At 40.9% G+C, this 20,025-nt stretch overlaps 1 protein-coding gene across 1 annotated transcript in view; it reads right to left on the bottom strand.

The window, feature by feature from the left end:
• HELZ (helicase with zinc finger) overlaps window positions 1-20,025 on the bottom strand; it is a 3,197,037-nt gene that overhangs the window by 2,224,675 nt on the left and 952,337 nt on the right. The window contains exon 7 of the mRNA XM_044085095.1: window positions 6,743-7,076. Coding sequence (XP_043941030.1) covers window positions 6,743-7,076 — 334 coding nt within the window. The remainder of the gene's footprint in view (window positions 1-6,742; window positions 7,077-20,025) is intronic.

Here is a 20,025-nt window from a genome sequence, read left to right as displayed (position 1 = left end):
TGGATATTTAGCAAAATATCATGGACAAATGAAAAAGAGAGCACGTAAAGCAACTACTAGATGAGCTCCAGTAGTGACACAAGAGGAAAAACGATAGTAATGGCAGATTTATGGAACTAAGAAGCTATTGGCAAGGAAGAATTACACTAGCATGCATTTACCATCAGCAGGGATTACTACTTGTAAGTGGGGACTGGAACGTGATTTGCAATAGTAAGGAAGTATCTGGGAGACCTAGATGGGAAAATACAAAAAGTGTAGATTTTTGACAAAATTTATGAAAATATTTGGTATGGAAGACATGAATTCAGTAGTAGGAACTTCTGACAGAATTTACAAATTATTCCCCAAGGTACAATAACTGGGCTAGACTAGACAGAAATTACATTTCACAGGAACATCTGCATTTAATTGAAAGCTTCAACACACATCCAATAACTACTTCATATCATATACCAACAACTAAGATAAAAATGTAAGGTAATGAAATAAAAATGAGACACTGCCACTTCCCACATATCTGCTAATGAGAGGATTTAAAGGAATGGGTTGCAAAAATTACGCAAGAATTATTAGGGAAGAGAGAAATGTCTTCAGTAGTTACAGTTAGTGGGATAAAATTAAAGTGGAAGCAACAGAAATCATTTAGGGGGCTGACAAACATTAAAGTACTGCAGAATAAGGGGAATCTCAAAGAGCAGGAAGAGGCACAAGTGATTTCTGAAATTTTATGAAAATGTGTATAAAGCAGATAAATGGGGAAATCAAGAAAGAGCACAAATAGAAATCTTTACAGAAGACTTAAGTATACTAAGGTTATAGGTATATGAGGCTCAACAATTAATATTTAAGAAAGGAACAGAGGAGAAAAATTGTGACATATAAATCAATCTCCAAGAAAGTCTCCAGGAATAGAAGATATTCCAGTAAATGTTTAGAAGCTAAGATGGAAGAAAGTGATAAAGATCTGGAAGGTTTTCTTTAACAGTACTTAAGAGGAGAAGCATCAACATCCTGAAAGAAAGTTGTGATGGCTGTAATAGCTAAAGATGGCAAAGATCCATCAGACCCAGCTTCATATCAGCCCATTTAAATTTTAAACCATAATTACACAGTGTTATGTCTGCATTAACTAAACCAATGGCAAAGGTGTTGCCAAAATTGATACAGATCAATGTGGTTTTCTGGAAAGGAGGCAAACATTTCACAACATTATTAAAACAATGATGATCCACAAGGAAGCAGAATGTAAGAAAATACCACTGTTATTGGTAGATCTTGATGCAGAGAAAGCATTCGATAGAGTGAGTTTGGATTCTATGAGCACAGCAATGGAAGCATTTGTATTCCCTGATACAATAAGGTTAATTAGAAGGAAATATGAGGGATCAGAGACAAAACTTAAACTGGGGGGGCTTCCTCTCTGAAAAGTTGTGTCTGAACAGAGAAAGCAGGTAGGGATGTCCTCTTTCCCCTTTGTTAGTGTCATATTTACAGTTATTGGCAAAGAAAATGAAGGACTCTGAAATTCGATACAGCTGGTATGGTAATCAAGAAAAGTTGGCTTTATTTGCAGACAATATTATTTTGTTCATTATAAAACCATGAAATACAATCTGTGTTGTGGAACATTTTGAAACAGTTTCAAGTCTTTTCGGGATATAAAATTAATGAAGTTAAAACAAATGCTACAGCACTAAATTATATAACCCCATGTGAAATGGTTAGCAATACCCATATTTACAGGAACATGATAAAATGAAGTATTTAGGAGTATGTATTAAAAAGAATTCTGTTATAGCAGCTAAGGATATGTGGGAAGAGATTAAACTAAAGATAATACAAAACTTAGAAACAGGAAGCTGTTGTTTACGGATATGTACAGCAAGACACATGCAGTGAATATGATTTTAGTCTCTTTAGTCTTATATAGAGGTCATGTACATTTTTATCAAGCAAAAGAGAAATTGTGGACAGTTTATTAATAAAGAGTTGGGGGATTTCGTATGGGAGGGGAAGAGTCACTTGGGATAAGCTGATCCTTCCAACAGAAGGAGGTGGTTTAGGATTACCCGATTTAGAGAGAAATTTTAGAGATACAAAACTTAGACTCATTTACATAACACTAGCAGAAAGCTATAATTCTAAGAGGAAAGGGATGATGATGAAGCGAGGTGGGGGGATTCAAGAAATAAAGAGAAAGTGGGCTTTTGGATGCAGATCCATAAGGAGAATAACAGCAGCCATATACTATATCAATATTACATTCATAAATAAGGAGAAAGCATTAAAAGAACAAAGCCAACAAGAGAATGGAGAAAGGAGATTTTGCAGATGTGGATGACTGCCAGTAGGGGTACAGAGAATAGGCAAGAGGGGACAGGACTTAACCGGAGAAAACTGGCAAAGAAACTAAGGTGATAGGAGCAAAAAACTAGACAGAGAAAGGTAGTAGTATTGGAATGAGGACAAGAAGACATTTGGATTGCAGGCTGGAGACTGCATCCCCCTACCAGGGATTGATATATTATAGGCAACGTGAAAGGGACAGAGGAATCCTAAGTGAAAGACCTGCTCTTGCGCATTTTTCAGTTGAATCTAGAACAGAAGCTGCTATTAAAAAGGGGATAATTAGTATGGCATATAAAATACTGCACACCTAACTATAAGAATGTATCAGGTAGGTAAGAAAAGATTGGGAAGGGAGACTGTTTCTTTGTGAACTGCTTATCCAATGGGAGGACTTATGTATGGCTCCCAAATATGCAACAAAATCTAGATGATTTAGGATTTTAGCTGAAGTGTTTGCATAGGTATTTTTATACTCCAAGCAGACCCCACAAACATCTTCCTCAGGTAGATAGCAAATGTTGAGGTGTGACGGGAAAGAAATATGTTTTAGGAGTACAATGAATTGGCAGACTTAAAATTCCCTGCAGAGTCAGAAATATTGTGTGAGCAAATGGGTGTAACTAAGGAAATGATTCTTTTGAGTTGGAATACTAATGTGACTTGTCTAAATAAAGTAACGCAATAAGTTTAATTCGAATGGCTGCCAAAAAAGCAATTATTAGAAAATGGAAAGCAAAGGCTTAATTTTTGTATTTTAAGTACTGATTATTGTAACAGAAAAGTGAGATCTTTATAACATGGCAGGAGCAAATTCCACAGAAAAAACTGAATATGTTGGAACAATGCATGCAGAATAATGTAGAGGAGGAGTGAGATTTAATAGAAGGCACAAATTGAGCAAGAATTGAGCAATTTATGTAACACAGGATTGATAATTATGTTAAAGAATATATGTGATGAGTAATGCTCATCACTGAAAACATGTTAATGTGGTTTGTTTTCTTTTACAGAAATGTACATTTTAAGTGCTAAATCAGTAAATGTGTTAAAAAACAGACTATGAAGGACCAAGTTGCAATAGAAAGAGAAAAATATATGCATGTAGAATAAAAGGGAAACTATTATGTCACAATTTGACTTGGTCTGGAATGGTAATGGGTTGGTGGAGAGGAAAATAAGAAGAACGAACAAATAATCTTACAAGACACATCCTTGAACCACAGACATGAAAGCATTGCAAAGAAAAGTGGGAAGGGGGTTTCAATGATGAACTAGACTAACAGTGAAAGAAAGGGGTTTAACACTGATTAAAAGGGGTGTGAGAATAAAGACTAAGCAGGAAGTATTATAGTACTGAGAAGTTGCTGGCAGGCCACGAAAATTAAACTGCAGAAATTAATGTGAAAAGAACATCATTCTGGGAGAAGTTAGTGTTTCATCAAAGGCTGTATGGTAGTGGTTGGAGACTGAAACACTATAGGAAATATGATGGCTTTGGTGGGCAAAGATGTAACAGAATACTGTCTGAGGCTTGATACATAAATAAATCCATGCTTTTGGTTCATCAGTGTAATGAAAATAAGAATCACTTGGAATTTACTTTTTTTTCAAATAAATATGGTTCTTCAGCAAGATTAAACAGATGTTTTAAAAAAAAAAAAAAAAAAAAAAAAACAGTGCAAAGTCATGTGAACTACAAAATATCTGGTGATAGTGTCAGACTACGCATGTATGCAAATTAAGTTTTGCAGACAAGTAACAGACTGCTGCAACAAAACACAGTCACTTTCTGGTATTTCTTGTGAGAAGGAAACCATTTAATCATTCGGCAGATTCAACTTAAGTGAAATGCTAGATTTGAATTTAAATAAGAGCTTTCACAGTATTAGGTAATTGTAAACTGAAGGTTAGAAAGGTGGTCACAACGAGAGCAAATGAGACATGGAAAACAGTTACCCAGGTGGATAACAAGTAAGGGACTTGCAGAAGCAAAACATAAATAGGACATAGCATGTTAAACAGCACGTGATAGGAACTAGAAAGCCCGTGCAGGAGTACTTAAAAAATATGAATGATCGCAGATTTTATATAATTACCCTAGAGAAACAGAGTTACTCATTTGATGTTTTAACAAAAGGTTGAAAAGATAACTAAAATTAGAAATTATGGGAATCATCATTTTCATCAAGTTATTCACTGCCCTTCCTTCTTATCTGAGGGAATGAAGTTAGAAACAGTAACCTGCTTGGCAGTAGTAACGGATTAGAGAGAGAGATGACTGCTGGCTCTGCCTTCTGATAAGGAAACAAACATGTACTTGTGAATGGTGCACCTTTTGTCACCTATCAAACCTTTTGGCAGCCCAGTAAATTGGCTGCAGTATGAAAAACATCTTCTAATAGGAGGAATGCGAGTTGCCTTAGGCAACTGTAACTGCATTAAATCATTACGAGTCTTAAAAGGCTTTATCTGTTTCCATTGAAAAATCTCACTCACATTAGATAAATTTTTCAAAAAAAGATTTCCTCATCAAGAATGACTATAGGAATGCTTTCTTCACAATATGAAAAATAAGACTGAGGAGAATCCTCAGGAGTGCACTCCTCCCCTTGTAAAGCTTCACTTTCCAATTGGAAAATCCTGACAGAATTATTTTTCTCCTCCTGCTTGAGGACTGTCTAGGTACTGGAAGGCAGCCATCAGTTCCTTAACAAAAACTAGCAGATCACATCCATCAGTAGTGAGAGAGTAAGTTGAAAGTTGTTCTCACTAAGCAGTGTCCCTCAGTCCAACAGGCCCCTTAGGTACACGGATTCCAGATTCCACACTGCCCTACTGACCAAGGGAAAGCCCTTCAACTTTTTCCCAGTCAGTGACATTCCCCACTCTTTGGTAGCTGCAACTGCTACACCAAGAGAACCAGGAGAAAAAGATGAGTGATCTGAGGAACAATGATCCAAGCACAGCAGAGTCACCAACAGCAGCTGAGATAACAAAGGAGTCAGAAGCACGTCACAAAATTTCAAAAGTTTTTTTTTTCTTTTGCTCACTGGGAAGGGTAACTCTGAACAGACAGACTGCTTCCCCACGGGTAAGCCGGGAAGGAAGATCCAAAAGTAGGTAGTGTGGCTCAGAAGTGCCAATAAGTATAGAAGTCAAGGGAACTAGGCACACAGAATTGAGTATTACACTGATAATAACCCACAAGCATAATACCCCTTTCCCTCAGTAATCTTAGTAAAATATTTTAGACATAAATAAAACTCTTTCCTATAAAAAGTTCACAAAAGCACTGGGAACACACAACATATAAACATGACAAACTATTTCTCATTGTTTTCATATGCAAAGAAATTATTGCCAAAATAATAAATGTTTTCCATACAAAAAAAAGGAAAGCCTTCTCCAACAAGGATTTATCTGCTCAGCTTGAAGATCACAACTAACAGGTGGGTCACAAAAGAAATGCTTATTCCATTGGGAAAAAATGCTTTGAAGCTTTTGGTTATACTACTATCTTCTATAGGGAGTGTTCCACGTGCTACTGACAGGGGCATCCCTGAAATATGCCCAAAGCTTTTGGAAGTTGGCCACTATAGTTAGGGGTGAAACTTGCACAGTGTAGGCTACTGCAACGGTGACTCATTTTGTAACATTTGCTATACTTGAAATGTCTGCATTCAGAAAACACATTTATATCTGCGGCAGTCTGCCATCACTTCTTCATAAATTATAATTACAGCCATAATGTGACAAACCCTAAACTTCAGGCAGGCCTACATACACTTCTTTTTTATGGAGTTGCTGTAATCTACTGCAAATAAACCAGACACCCTAAAAATTACAAGGTACTCATTAAATGATAATTCATTCAAACAAAAACTCTTAGCAGTTATAGCAGTTTGACAGAGGTGTTTTGATCACAACACAAAAACAAAAAAGTTAGAATTAACTTAAAATTTAATTGTTGATCAAAATCCAAAATAGGAGCAGACCATTTTTCGCACTTGCCAGCTAAAACTAGTGAATACATAAATGGAAATGGTAAAACATACGATAAGGCATATACTAAAGTATTTTAACATTTTCAGTTTCAACATGGTTCGAACACAGAGGACTGCACTGAATGCAAAAAAACTGAAACCTAGGCAGACAAATGAATATAAGCCAATATAAAGTTAGATGTCGCCGAGTACAATTCCAAACATGACCAATAAGAAATTCAACCATGATTCTATACTTTTGGTCCCTCTAATTCCCTAAACACCCTTTAGTTCCAAGAAAAGAAACTGGCCAGCATCTTCTACAGACCATCTGGTCTTCCCTAGCCTCATTAATGTCATTACTTAAAAGTATAAACCAGTTCACAAAAGTAAATGTAAAAACTTACCTGAAGTTCCCTATCTATGTGAAGCTTGAGTTCCTCACAGCACTCCCTGGAAAGTCTCAGAAAAATATATTCTTTTGTCTTTTCTTCAATTAACGCCTCATAAACCTTTTCTTTGGTTCCTGGTGTCTGTGTTGACTTCTCCTTAGTTAAGGGCAATAAATAAACAGCACTAACTTTGGTCATGACCAAACGTCCAGCTAAAGTATCTTCAGAAAGCGTCTCATTGAGCTTAAAACGGCCAAAGAGCTGTCCATTCTGAGCATACTTAGCTCCTCCACTTACACCAGTGAGCATGAAACTTGCCACAAGTTGCAAATTGACTTTGATGTTGAACCTAAACAAAAAATATACATTAGTAAAATAAAACATAGTTTTGTTAGGAAAATTCTTCTAGAAAAGTTGATACTATAAAAATGTTATAGGAAATATTAGCATGGCAGATTACTCACAAAAGACAAACATACACAAAAAAAATATTCAAACTACATCAGTTAATCTTTAAGAGGGCACCCCTCAGTAATCAAAAAGTTGCAAATTCCTCTGTTAGGAGCTTCTCACTGCACACTTTCTGCATTCACCAGCTTCAACATTCACAGGCATATGCACTTTTTAGGAGACGTGCTGACTTAGGATGGCAACCAGCCCTATGCACACCAAAGCTCTGACTCTCATCAAAATTCAGTGACTACTGGTAAAGACATTTAAAAAAGGCTAGAAAACTAAAAGTCGGATGTACTCATAGGGGCCATGCATACATGAAGGCAGGCAAAGTAGCCATACAATCAGAAATATAGCAGAACAGTAACAGATGTACACTACATAGGACTCTTTTAAAGATAAGCGTACGGTGAGAATTCATTTATTATATCTTACAACAGGTTTTCAGCACTGCATGACGCAAGAAAAGATTCAAAACCAGCAACAACCTCGAGAGGACCATAATTTGACAGATGCAATCTGGGAGTCTCTATTCTTCAGGGGAGATATGGAAAATGGTGTGAAGAGGAGCTAAAACAATTGACAAACGGGGATTACACAGGAATGTGAAACTAGGAATTACAGCAAAACGTAGGACCTATAATAAAACTGAAAAGAGGAGGTGGGGAGATGGAAAGCCACAGTACAAGGAAGCCAGAAGAAATGCAATACAAAATCAAAATCTGAACAGGAGTTGGTAGAAAGGATTAAAAAGGAAAAACAAAAAGGAGGGAGTAAGAGAACTGGACAGGTGCAACAATGCTGGGAGGGAAATCACAGAAAACTGGGAAAAAGTAGATACAGAATGATTACTTTGCTTCAACTTCAAAAACGGAAAGAAAAGAGTTGACGCCGCACTGGGAACTAGGCAAAGCAGAATTGGGAAAACATTGGAAAGTCATCAGGAAAGAGGGTAAAGTAAAGAAGAACTGGCTAACTACGATGAAGGTAAATCACAAAGACATTACAGTTGTTTCGTTAACAGACCATAACAGCAGATGTTCGAACAGATGACAGTTGCAGTAGCTTTTAATATATGGGATGTACCCTGCCAAGGGATCAGAAGTCTGGTCCATGCACAAAAAAGCTTATCTGGGCACTTTCCTCATGCCCATACATAAACTTGAAATAAAAGTGCTAGCATAAAAGGGGATATGCAGCTATGAAATTTCACAGCTTTCTTACCCCAATCTAAAGGAAGCTATTATCTGGCTAAAAATATACATGAGGGATGGTGGGAGGGTACTAAGTACATCAACAATAATCTATTCTAACATTTACTCTTATAGTAGATTTACTTACTCAATTGGACTGTTCATCATTAGATCAAACTTTCAGTAGCTTCTAGCTATACAGGAAGATTGCCAAAACTTACATAGGATGGGTGGAAGGAGACCAAGAATGACAAATCTAGCACAAGCAGTTCTGGCCTTGGGGAAAAAAAAAGTAAGTCCTGCAATGTTTAGTAAAACTGTGCACAGATGATCAAGTTGCTGCCTCTAGAATAGCTCTGGAGCCCACCCCTTTCCAAAAGGCATGGCTCATTGAGGTTAAAGTCCTTCCATGATGGCAGAAGCAAAAGTGAAAAAAAGTGGACAACCATTTAGAAATTGTTGAAAAAAATGAAAGCGCTTTTTCTTTCTTTGTAGAAGATAAAGCCCTGCTTCGAATTTCTGAAATCCTTAGTCCTGTCCCAACAGTATTTGAAACAGTATCTGAACAGCCTGTGGGTATCCAAAGTATAAAAAATCCTTTTTTTCATGTTTTTATGTTAAGGAAAAAAGCACAGGGACACGGACAGACTATTAAATTTAATTCAGAAACTACTCGTCAAATACAGTGTTTGTTCTTAAAGCTAAACTGTCCTTGTGAAAGATGAGGAAGGCTTGGACAAGCATAAGAGCTTGCAACTCGAATACTCAGCAACTGGCAGACCAGTGAACAAAGCAGTCTTCCACATTAAGATATTTCAAGTCAGCCTGAAAAGCTGATTCACAAGGTGGAATGGTTACACTTTTCCAGAACAAACGTAAGATTCAATAATGGAGCCACAAGTTTTCTAGGTGGATGAATACGTAATCAGAAACGGATATACTTCTAACAAGGATGAATAGGGGTATCCAATGGCACCAACACAATCAGATATAGGTACTGTGGGTTAGGGTATCAGTGATTCTTTGCCCTGTACAGGTCCCACTCTGTGCAGAAATTTGTAGCAACTATCCTTGGCCAGCTTCATGACACGGGAGAACCAATACTGTCTGGGCAAGAAGGAAAATACCAGAGATACTTCTGGAGCGTCCTCCTGTATTTTTAGAATAACTCTGGTTGTCAGTGAAGGGGGAAGGACATAAAGGTACATTCCTGTCCATGAAAAAGAAAAATCATCTGATTGACAGGCTTTTCCGCAAGGTATCCAAGTACAGAAAATATAGTTGTGCAAGCTGAGCTTACCATAACAGTAGATGTTTGAAAGATCACTGCTGCAGTAGCTTTAGTTATATCCTTTGCAAGACATAAGCTAAACAATACCCAACCAGCTTCCAAAGCTTCAGGGCATCTTCCACATGCCCAAACTGCCATGCAAAGTGAGCTGAGCTGACTAAAAGGCATGAAGCATTTTGGAGCATTCCTGCCAGTACAGAGGACGACAATGCTAGGAACAGAAAAACAAATCTCTACACCCTGGCATAAAAAACACACCAAAAACAAGGGGAATGAAGGGAGAGAGCAGCTACCGCCACAGCGATCATATGAAAATCTACTGTTATGGTAAGTTCAGCTTGCACAACTGGACTATGTTCATCATATCGATCACTACTGCAGCAACCTTAGCTACATGGCTAGATTACCGGCGATATTGTACTTGAGGGCCTCACCAGATGCGCAGTAGCAAGCCCCGCCCAAAACACGCCCCCGTGCTACTTCGTAATCGGGCACTAATGAATATCCATTCCCTCAATAGCGACAATAGCATATGTCTATTTTACACAATAACTTTTAAACCTAACATAGCTTTACATGCATCACTACCTTAAAGATCATTCAAAAGCTCCAATCAAGATGAATTTTGCAATGAAAAAGGCAAAGTGAAATACACAGAAATACTTACAAATATTAAGATCGCCAATGGAAGGATCTTTACAGCAGACTAGTGCTATTAAGGAAAATACAGAACACACCAAAGATTATAAGTTAACCAAATGAAAACATTTAAATGTGATAAGTTCAATGTGTGTATATGGTAAAAGCCAACCTAATCCTTTGTCACAAAATGTAATTAAATTACAAAACCTAGTTTGTCCATTAAAAAAACACTGCAATAAAATGTATTTTTCTACCACAACAAATGCAAAAGTTGTAATACACATGCAACTGGAACGATTTACATTCTGGTAGCAGTTACACCATACTATTTTTGTGACAAAGAAAACTGAAGAAACTTTCCCCAAGAAACATTAGTAACACTAGAACATCTTGCATACTGCTACATATGAAAAATATGGCTTTCAGCTCGGCAAATATGACTGCTGACTGAATTTAGTCTGGAAAATTAAGTGTCCTACTGTGGTGACATTCCTACTGAGGTGACTTACATGCCAAAGCACTGCCAGCCACTTGGAAAAAGAGCTCTTCGTTCTCTGCATACAAATGGAGAGAAAAAACTTCTCCAAGTGGTAAAGTTATGAACATGATAATTCTCTAAAGGGCAACACTTCAACTGTACTGCAAGGACAGGTTTACTACTTATGTGCTTCTTTTTGCACCTCCCATAAAAGTTATTCCCAAAGGCATTTCATTTACTTCTCACCAGCTGATTAGAATGCCATGTCAATCATGGCTCATTACATATGCAGCCCTGGTCATCAATCATTCACAACACGCCTACTTCTGCACAAAATGCAAGGTGAAGCCTTCAAGTACAATATCGCCAGATTACCTTAGAGAACTACATTTGTTAGGAGGGAGGGACAGGAGTTCAGGAGCTTCTGGAGAATGGTCCTAGCAAAGCTTGATCAGGACCTACAGAAGGAATCAAGCTTACAGTGCATTGTAAAATATGTACAAAGGACGAAGTAGCAGCTTCTGGAAGACTTCTAGAATCTAAATCTTTCCAAAGAGATATAGATTCAGCCAAGGCTCTGGCAGAGTGGGCCTTAACCCTGGCTGGAATAGTTTTGTTATGGTGAGTACAATAGATGGTAACAGGCTTAGACAACCATTTGGAAATAATCTGTTTTGACAGAGATCGTCCCCAACTTACCTTCACAAGAATTGAACAAGTGATCCAAAGATCTGAAAGACTTAGTTTTGTTAAGATAGTACGAGAGTTGTCTGTCGCCATACCAAGGAATGCAGTAACCATTCATTTTTAGGTTCAGGAAAGAAAATGGAGAGATGGATTAGTCTGGCTTAAACTAAACTCAGACACTACTTTAGACATAAAAGGATTAGTTCTCAAAGAAACCTTGTCCCTATGGAAAATGAGGTAGGGTGGACTCACCATAAGAGCTTGCACTTTGGATGCCCTTCTTGCAAAGGTCAGAGCGATCAGTAAAACAGTTTCCATGTTAACCTCAAGTCAGCCGGATTAGCTGGTTCAAATGGAGAAAGTGTCAACATAAAATTAAGATCACAAGGACAGGCGGCCAGTTTTCTTGTAGGCCTTTCAAGGAAAACCCCCTTTCAAGTACATTTTGACAGGAGGCTGCATTGAAAGAAGCGGATTCATGTGCAGACATGCTGAAATAGCCAATAAAAGAACCTTGACAGAGAAATAATAAAGGCCATAAGACAGCAACACACACAGAATGTAAAACCAGAGAACAACTAGCACTGAATGAGTGCTGGTTATGCCGGTGGCACCAACTAGAAAACCTTTTCCATTTGCTAAAATAGGATTCTCTAATAGCAGGCTTTCTTGTCTCCATTAATACTTGCTTGGATCCTCAACATACAGCTGTCTAAAAGGAATTATGACCGTATCATCCAGGCAGTCAACTGAAGATGACTGATGTATGGGGTGTATCAAACCCAACTGTTGTTGTGTGAGTGGTCTAAGAGGAAGCTTGTGGTGATTGTCCCTGGCCATTTCCAAAATAAGGAAGAAATAATTGCTGTGTAACAACTTAGCATACCTTTAGTTGTCCTTCTCTTCTATATGGCTGCTGTATCCATAACATCAGGGAGTTTGCCTCTGGTGAACTCTTGTACGTCCGGCCATTATACAAAAGATAAATGCTACCGCTACGGTGCATGTGACGTCCTGCGTCTCTCTTTTGGACATCTGGTATAAAGCAGACATCAGCAGTACCTTTTTCAGAACTTAACGCCACCAGAATCACCGGCTATGGAGTGGGTACTCCATGAGTCAGGCAAGTGTGAATGGGAAGGCTAGGGTGGGAAACTATACAACAGCATATAAAAAGAAAGGACATCTAAAGTTAAGATCCATTCTTACAAAAAGAATAGCTGTGTAAGAACTTACAATAGCCTTAGATGTCCTTCTCTTCCATATTGAATATTCATAACTGTAGGGAGGTTGCTGCCTGCAGCACCGGACATCCGGCCACTATATCAAAGTCTTAGGAGCAGGGGTACATGCTGCATTGCTTGCCAGGGCCATAAACCGACTTTGGTTATAAAAGGGACATCTGCACGTACCACCTTCAGAAATGACTGCCACATATAGTACCCCTGTGGAGCAATGAAAGGAAGCTTTTCAGACCCATATATGCCACCAGGCCAAAGGAACCCAGTAAATGCAAGTGCCTGTTACAGTGTCCTGTTTGAATGGAGAGAAAGTAGGGAAAGTCACTCCAGATGGACAGAGCAAGAGCAGGTTGGGGAGGGGCAGAAAACTGCAACATGGAAGAGAAGGACATCTAAGGTTATGGTAAGTTCTTCCACAACTATTCTATGTCCCTCTATTCTCATGTTGCAATATTCATAACTGTAGGGAGAGTACCCAAGCTTTAGGTATGAGCCTGGGAAGAAGGCAGAGGGGCCTGGTCTATGAGATCCTGCAAAATTGACTTAGCAAACCCAGTTTTGACTCTGGAGATCAAGTCTAGCTTGTAGTGCATGGTAAAGGCATGGACTGAGGGCCAGGTGGCCACTTCCAGTATGGAAGCTTAGTCCACCCCTGTGAAAAAGGCTGCTGAAGTGGCAGCTTCCCTAGTAAATGCACTCTCACATTGGTAGTTAAAACCTTTCCATGCAAGGAATAACAGGCAGAGATAGCTTTAGAAATCCATGAAGATATAGTCTATTTACAGACTGTCTTCCCAAATGCCCTTGGGTGAAAGGAGACAAACAGCTGGTCAGACTAATGGATTTGGTCTTGTCCAAATAATACCCAAGCTGCCTATGAACATCCAAGGAATGTAGGGTTCTTTCAGATGGATTTTAAGGTTGAGGGAAAAAAAGAGAGGTTAATGGCTTGATTTAAAGACAGTTCAGTAACCACTTTAGGTATGAACGAAAGGTTAGTCCTGAGGGAGACCCTGCCCTTATGGAAGATGAGGTAAGGGGGGTTAGCCATCAAGGCCTGGATTTCAGAGACCCTCCTGGTGGATGTGAGGACTACCAGCAGTATTGTTTTCCAAGTACATAGTTTCAGAGATGCTGGGTGAGCTGGTTCAAAAGGAGGTAGTGAGAGTTTTTCAAGGACAAAATTAATCTAAGGTCCAATGTAGGCAGTATCAGTTTTCTAGGTGGTCTGATATGGAGGACCCATCTTAAGAATAGTTTTACCTCTAATCTGGATGCCAAAGAAGGAACCAATGGAAGACAGGCGGAAATGGCTGACAATTGCACCTTAACAAAAGAAAAAGTCAGCCCTGAATGTAGAAGCTCACACAAGTAAGAAAGGATCATAGGTACAGAAAGAAAGAGGTCCTGTTTTTTTTTTTTCTTTGACACCACCTGCAGTATCTTTCCCATTTTGCAACATAATTCCTCCTGATAGTAGGTTTCCTGGCCTCCTGCAGGACACCGAATACGTCCTCTGAATATAGGTGCCAGAAAGGGATCAGAACTCTATCACCCATAGAGTGAGTCTGAAGTTGAACACCTGAAGGTGTACGAGTGACCCCTCATCTTATAGGTTCATAGGTTCATACTAGGCTATCTGCCCGAGGGCATTTACAAGCCTAGCCCATAGTTTTGTGGCTTACGCCACCCCTTTAGTATGGGGAACTAAACCCATTATTTTGCTGTGCCTCTGTTGAGCAGTGACACTGAGGTAATCCCTGGGGTATATCTGCGATCTCCCATCCATTGGTCAAGATTTCTCTTGAACAAGGCCAGCGAGGTGCTCTGCCTCACATATACCGGGATTTTATTCCACAGCATAGGGAGTCTTTGGGTGATGAATCTATCCCTCCAGCACGTCCTATTAATAGCCGTGTCGGGGTTTAAGTCTCCGCCCTTGTGGCTCTGGCGGATCTAGATTTTTGAGGTGAAGCATATTCATCAAATCTGGGTTTGACATGGCCTTGTATGTCAGGCAAAGGTCACCTCTGAGCAAGCGGTAAGCGACTGAATAGAGCTGGAGTTCTTTCAGTCGGGCAGCATAGGACAGATGTTTGAGACCCTTTATCCTTTTGGTGAGGAACATTTGTGGCCTCTCCAGCTGCTGCAAGTGTCGGGTCAGATACATTCCGAATGGGGCATTGTACTCAATCATTGGTCTGATGAGTGATGAGTATAGGGAGACTATGACCTCCCTTGATCTAGATGAGAATCTCTTCATGATAAGGTGGGCAATGTAGAAGGTCTTCCTAACTACTTTAGCTACATGGGTGTCGAATGACAGACTACTATCAACCTGGGTCCCCAGGTCCCTTCTGTGCTCAGTGGATTACCACCTATTTGGTAGCTAGGGGTAACCTTGTTTTTCCCGAAGGGTATGACTATGCATGAGTAGGTTGAATCTGTGGGATAACCTGTGACTATTGCCCTTCGCTAGTAGATGAAGGGGAAACCAATGCTGTCTTGGTCCAAAGGGAGTCACCAGCAGGATTTTTGCTTTGTCCCTCTGAATTTTCAGAAAGACCCTTTGAATCAATGTGATTCCCCCAAAGGCATAAAGATACATCCCCGCCAAAGAAAAAAAGGCGGTGCCCACTCTCAACGCTTGTGGATGTGGATCCCTTGTGCAAGGCAGAGACATCTGCCTATTCTGGGAGGAGATCTGCCTGAGGAATACCCCCACCTGTGAATGCGATCCAAAAACACTTCTCTGTGAAGCATCCATTTGTGAGACGGTGCAGAGGTTCTGCAGAGTCTCTCTGACATCGAATTTGCTGTTGAAGGAATGTACACTGTTTGCAGAAGAATGTGCAATTCTGCTGCTAGGGACCAAATCTGAATAGCCAGGCTGCAGTGTGGGCAGGACCTTGTCACCACTGGTTGTTGATATACCACAAGACAGTCATATTGTCCGTGACAACTTTTAAGGTGCCTGGTTGGAGGACTGGATGAAAGGTTTGCAAGGCTAAGAGAGGGGCTCTCATCTCTGATACTGATGTGGTCCCTTAGTCGGAGAGAGGACCACTCTCCATGAACTTTTTGTTTTGTTTGTTGTGGGTTTGCAAGACTGCTCCCAACCCAGGTCTGAAGCATCTGTGAAGATTTTTTGTGAGGATGTGGGAATCTACAATGGTATATCCTGTTCAGGGGTATGGCTGCAATCCACCATTGCACCTCTTTTTTCAGGCATGGGAGGAAAGGTAGAGAAGTATCCAGCGGATGTGAATGCTGGTTCAACTGACTCCTCAGCACCTACTGAAATTTCTTCATATGCAGCCATGCTAAGGGGACCATGGGTATCAAGGATGCCATGTGGCCTAAGAACCTCAGGAATTTCCTGGCTGATGATGTTTGGAGACAGAGGAGTGTTTGGAGGTAATGAGTGATGGCTTCCACCTGCTGGCAAGGAATGAAGACTGACATTTGGTCTGTTCTTCTCCTGCACCCCAAAAAAACCAGGTCTTGGGTGGGTGTCAGGTGAGATTTTTCCTTGTTCACAGTGAACCCTAGGTTTGCTAGGGTATTGGACACCTTGCCTAGGAGTGGTAACGGAGGGTGTGGCAATCCTGAAGTATCAAGAGGTCATCTAGGTATGGATATATTTGAATGCCCTGTACTCTGCAGTAGGCAATACCTGGAGCTTGGCACTTTGTGAACACCCTGGGAGCTGTGGAAAGCCCAAATGGCAATGCAGACAATTAAAAATGCAAGAAACCCATGGAAAAAGAGTAGGAACTTCCTGTAGCTGGGCTGAATAGGAATATGAAAGTACACTTCCTTCAGATCCAGGGACACCATGAAGGCTCGGTGAGGGATGTGAGATAGGGGGTGATGCAAGGTGAGCATTTTGAAGGTTGGCACCTTGAGGAATACACATAGTACAGACAAATCCAGGATTGGTCTCCAAGGGCCATCTTTTCTTGGAACCAAAAACATCCTGGAGTAAAACCCCTTGTTTGTCTGTTCTGGAGGTACTCTTTCTATGGTACCCTGAGCTTGAAACTGATCCAGAATTGGGGGAAGATGAAAATGACCTGTAGGTGGTTGGGGTATCCCCTGAAAGGGATGAAGTGTTCACCAAGTCAAAGTATACTTTCTGGATGATGCAAAGGACCCAAACCTCTGAGGTAATTTTCTGCCAGGAGGGTAAGGAAAGGGTGAGGTGGAGAGATAAGGAAGTGGAGTTGGGTAATGGGTTTGAGTCACAGTGGAGGAGCTCTATCCTGGTTAGGTTGCCACCAAAAGGGAGATGGAGTGGATGGGGAAGTTTGTTTAGGAGTGGCTGTAACCTCACCCAAGAATATCTTCTCAGGACAGAACTGGAGGCTGCAGATTTGGAGGATGTCTCTACCGCATCATAACTGCACTTTATGGAATGCCTGGTCATCTGACAGGTGGTAGAGAGCAGGGCAGAGAGTTGAGACTTAGCAGGCGAGTCTGGCACATCTGGAATCAGTGCAGAAGCTTTTCATAGGGTACCTAAAACAAACCTAGCCATGTGAGTTTGACAGCTTAGGGCTCTAAGGGCTAGAGTTGAAGTAGTATATAATTTCTTCTCTAATCTACCCATAAATTTGCTGTCCTTGTCAGTGGAAAACTGAGAGGTGGAGGGGCAGGTGTGTCTGGATGATTTATCTGCTGACACTGCAATGACAGCAAGGTCTGCAGGGGGGTTCTTGAACAGGAACTGCGTAACCTGAGGAACTTTACAAAATCTATCTGGACATTTAGAACCTGGGGGAGAAGAATCAGGGGTCTGTGATGCAGCAAGAAAGGCATCAATAAATGCTGGAAGCAGAGGAGGGACTGCAGATGGAGAGGGCTGTTCCATCTGCAATAATTAAATGCATCTCTTTTTTGTTTCAGAAACATCTGAGGCCTGCCATTTAAAATGTTCTCTCATCAAAGAAATGGTACCCCCAAAGGAGAATTCCTCTCTTGGAGATTCAGGACTAAAAGAGTTCTCCTCCTCAAGGGTAATGAAGTCCTTGGGGGATTATATCTGGGAGCAATAGGTAAGTGATTTATCAGAGGAAGTATGTTCCTCTTCTGAATCCTCTAAGGTCTGCACAGGTGTAGTGGTTGGTAGAGGTACCTGAGACTGGAGGGCCTGGAAGGCCCTGAAAAGATTTTGGGAAAAACTTCCCATCCAGAAGCTGGTTCAGCTTTTCTATGTTCCCTATGTTTTAATTTCTGTTTCCCCTTCAGAGAAGTAGAAGGATGTGTTGACAGACGCCAACACCTGGGAGGATGGAAAGGCTAGAGTAGGTCTCTCTGACATCCCCAGCCAGGGTTCCACTTTGCCATCAGGGGCTGATCAACCTCAGAGGATGTACTCTACGTTTCCACTGAACTGGCGTCCACCATGGTTCCCAGTTCTAGCTGTGAAATGGGCATCCCATGATACCCTGGGCTAACATCCGCCTTGAGAGTCTCTCTGGACTCCTGAGGTGCAGCATGGGAGTCAGGACTAACTTTCTTGGCCTTATTCCGAAGCGGCTCGTCGGAGTACCTACCTCACCCCTCCATGCCTAACGTTAGATGCCAGAGACACTGATTTTCTAAATACAGCTTTAAGGCAGCCAGGCAGCTGCAAAGCATTTTAGGTACAAAAGATCTGCAAATATCGCAAGACGAATGGTCATGGCCTTCACCTAAACAGAATAAGTATTTATCATGCGTGTCCTTGTGTGGAATTGGTCTTACACAAGCACACCTCCCTTTCCTAGCTGACACCTATGTTTGAAACGCAAGAAGAATGCAAAAAACCCAAAAGGGTACTTATCTGTACTGGACTGCCAAAACAAAGAAAAAACTGATTGTCGGAGCTGGCGATCGGAGGTCCGTACATCACTGTGGCAGAAAAGCTCTGAAGGGGGTACATGCAGACGTCACTTTTATACACAGTTTATGGCCCTAACAACCAATGCAGCACGTACCCCTGCTCCTAAGACTTGGGTATACTGGACGGATGTCCGGTGCTGCAGCCAGCAACATCACTACATTTATGAATACTGCAACATGAGAACAGAAGGACATCAATACTATGTCCTTCTATTCATATGCTGCTGTATCCATATCTGGGAGAGTGCAACAGCTCCTATACTACGAAAAGGGTGGAGGACCAGAAGCACTTACACAAACCCATGATAGATGGCTGTGGCAAATCCTGCTCTTGCTCTAGAGACAATGTCCAGTTTGTAGTGCTTAGTGAATGTGTGTACAGAGGACCATGTAGCTTGCTTCAAGAATAGCAGCTGTGTCCAAACCTTTAAGGAATGTCCCTAAGGAGGACACTGCCCTAGTGGAGAGTGCCTTTACAGGAGACGGAAGCGGCCTGCCATGGGTTGTTTAACAGAAGGAGATGGTTTTAGATATCCAAGAGGATATGGTTTGCTTGGAAACAGAGTGCCCCAGGGCTCTTGGGTGGTAAGAGATGAAGAGCCTGTTAAGACTTGTGGATGGGTTTGGTCTTGGCCAAATAAAATCAGAGCAGTCTATGTACATCTAAGGAATAAAGTATCCTCTCTGCTGGGATTTGTGGAAAGGGGAAAAGAGTAGCAGGTTAATAGCCTGGTTCAAGGACAGTTCATCGATAACTTTACGCATGAAGTTTGGGCTAGTGCATAAACATACTCTGTCCTTGAGGAAGACCGGGAAAGGGTGAGAGGCCATAAGGGCATGCAGCTCTGAAATTCTTCTAGCTGAAGTGATGGGCACCAAAAGTATAGTCTTCCAAGTGCAGAGGTGGAGGGAGCAGTCTTTGGCTGGCTCAAATGGTGGGAGAGTCATTTTTTTAAAGAACAAAATTTAAATCCCTAGGAGGCAGAATAGGCTTCCTTGTGGGCCTGAGATGGGCGGAATGCATAAGCATACATCCCCTTCCATGGGACAGAGAGCATTCACCTTTCATGTTACTGGGTATGGTGCCCTGGAGCAGAAGGTTGGGAACCGCCTGTTCATGGGGAAGGCAAAGATATCCACATCTGGAATAACCCATCGAAGGACCAGGTCCAGAAACACGTCCCTGTTCAGCATCCACTTGTGTGACAGGGTCCGATCACTCCACATTTATATGCTTAGCCCCCTCACCACAAGAACTTCAAACAAAAATGCAAACTTCCTTTCGGGACAAAGAAAAATACCACTCACAGCATCAAATCATACTAAACCTAAATAAAACTAAGATTACAGTCTTCATAAACAAATTATCCAAACCTAGTCAATCCTGTCTCACAATCTTGACCTCAAATGGAACCAAACCACTAACC

The sequence above is a fragment of the Protopterus annectens genome, chromosome 10.part0 (genome assembly GCF_019279795.1).
Source record: "Protopterus annectens isolate FY-2018-M chromosome 10.part0, PAN1.0, whole genome shotgun sequence".
NCBI lineage: Eukaryota > Metazoa > Chordata > Ceratodontiformes > Protopteridae > Protopterus > Protopterus annectens.
The sequence above is the reverse complement of the archived record's forward strand: the minus strand, read 5'-3'. Positions and strand labels throughout refer to the sequence as shown.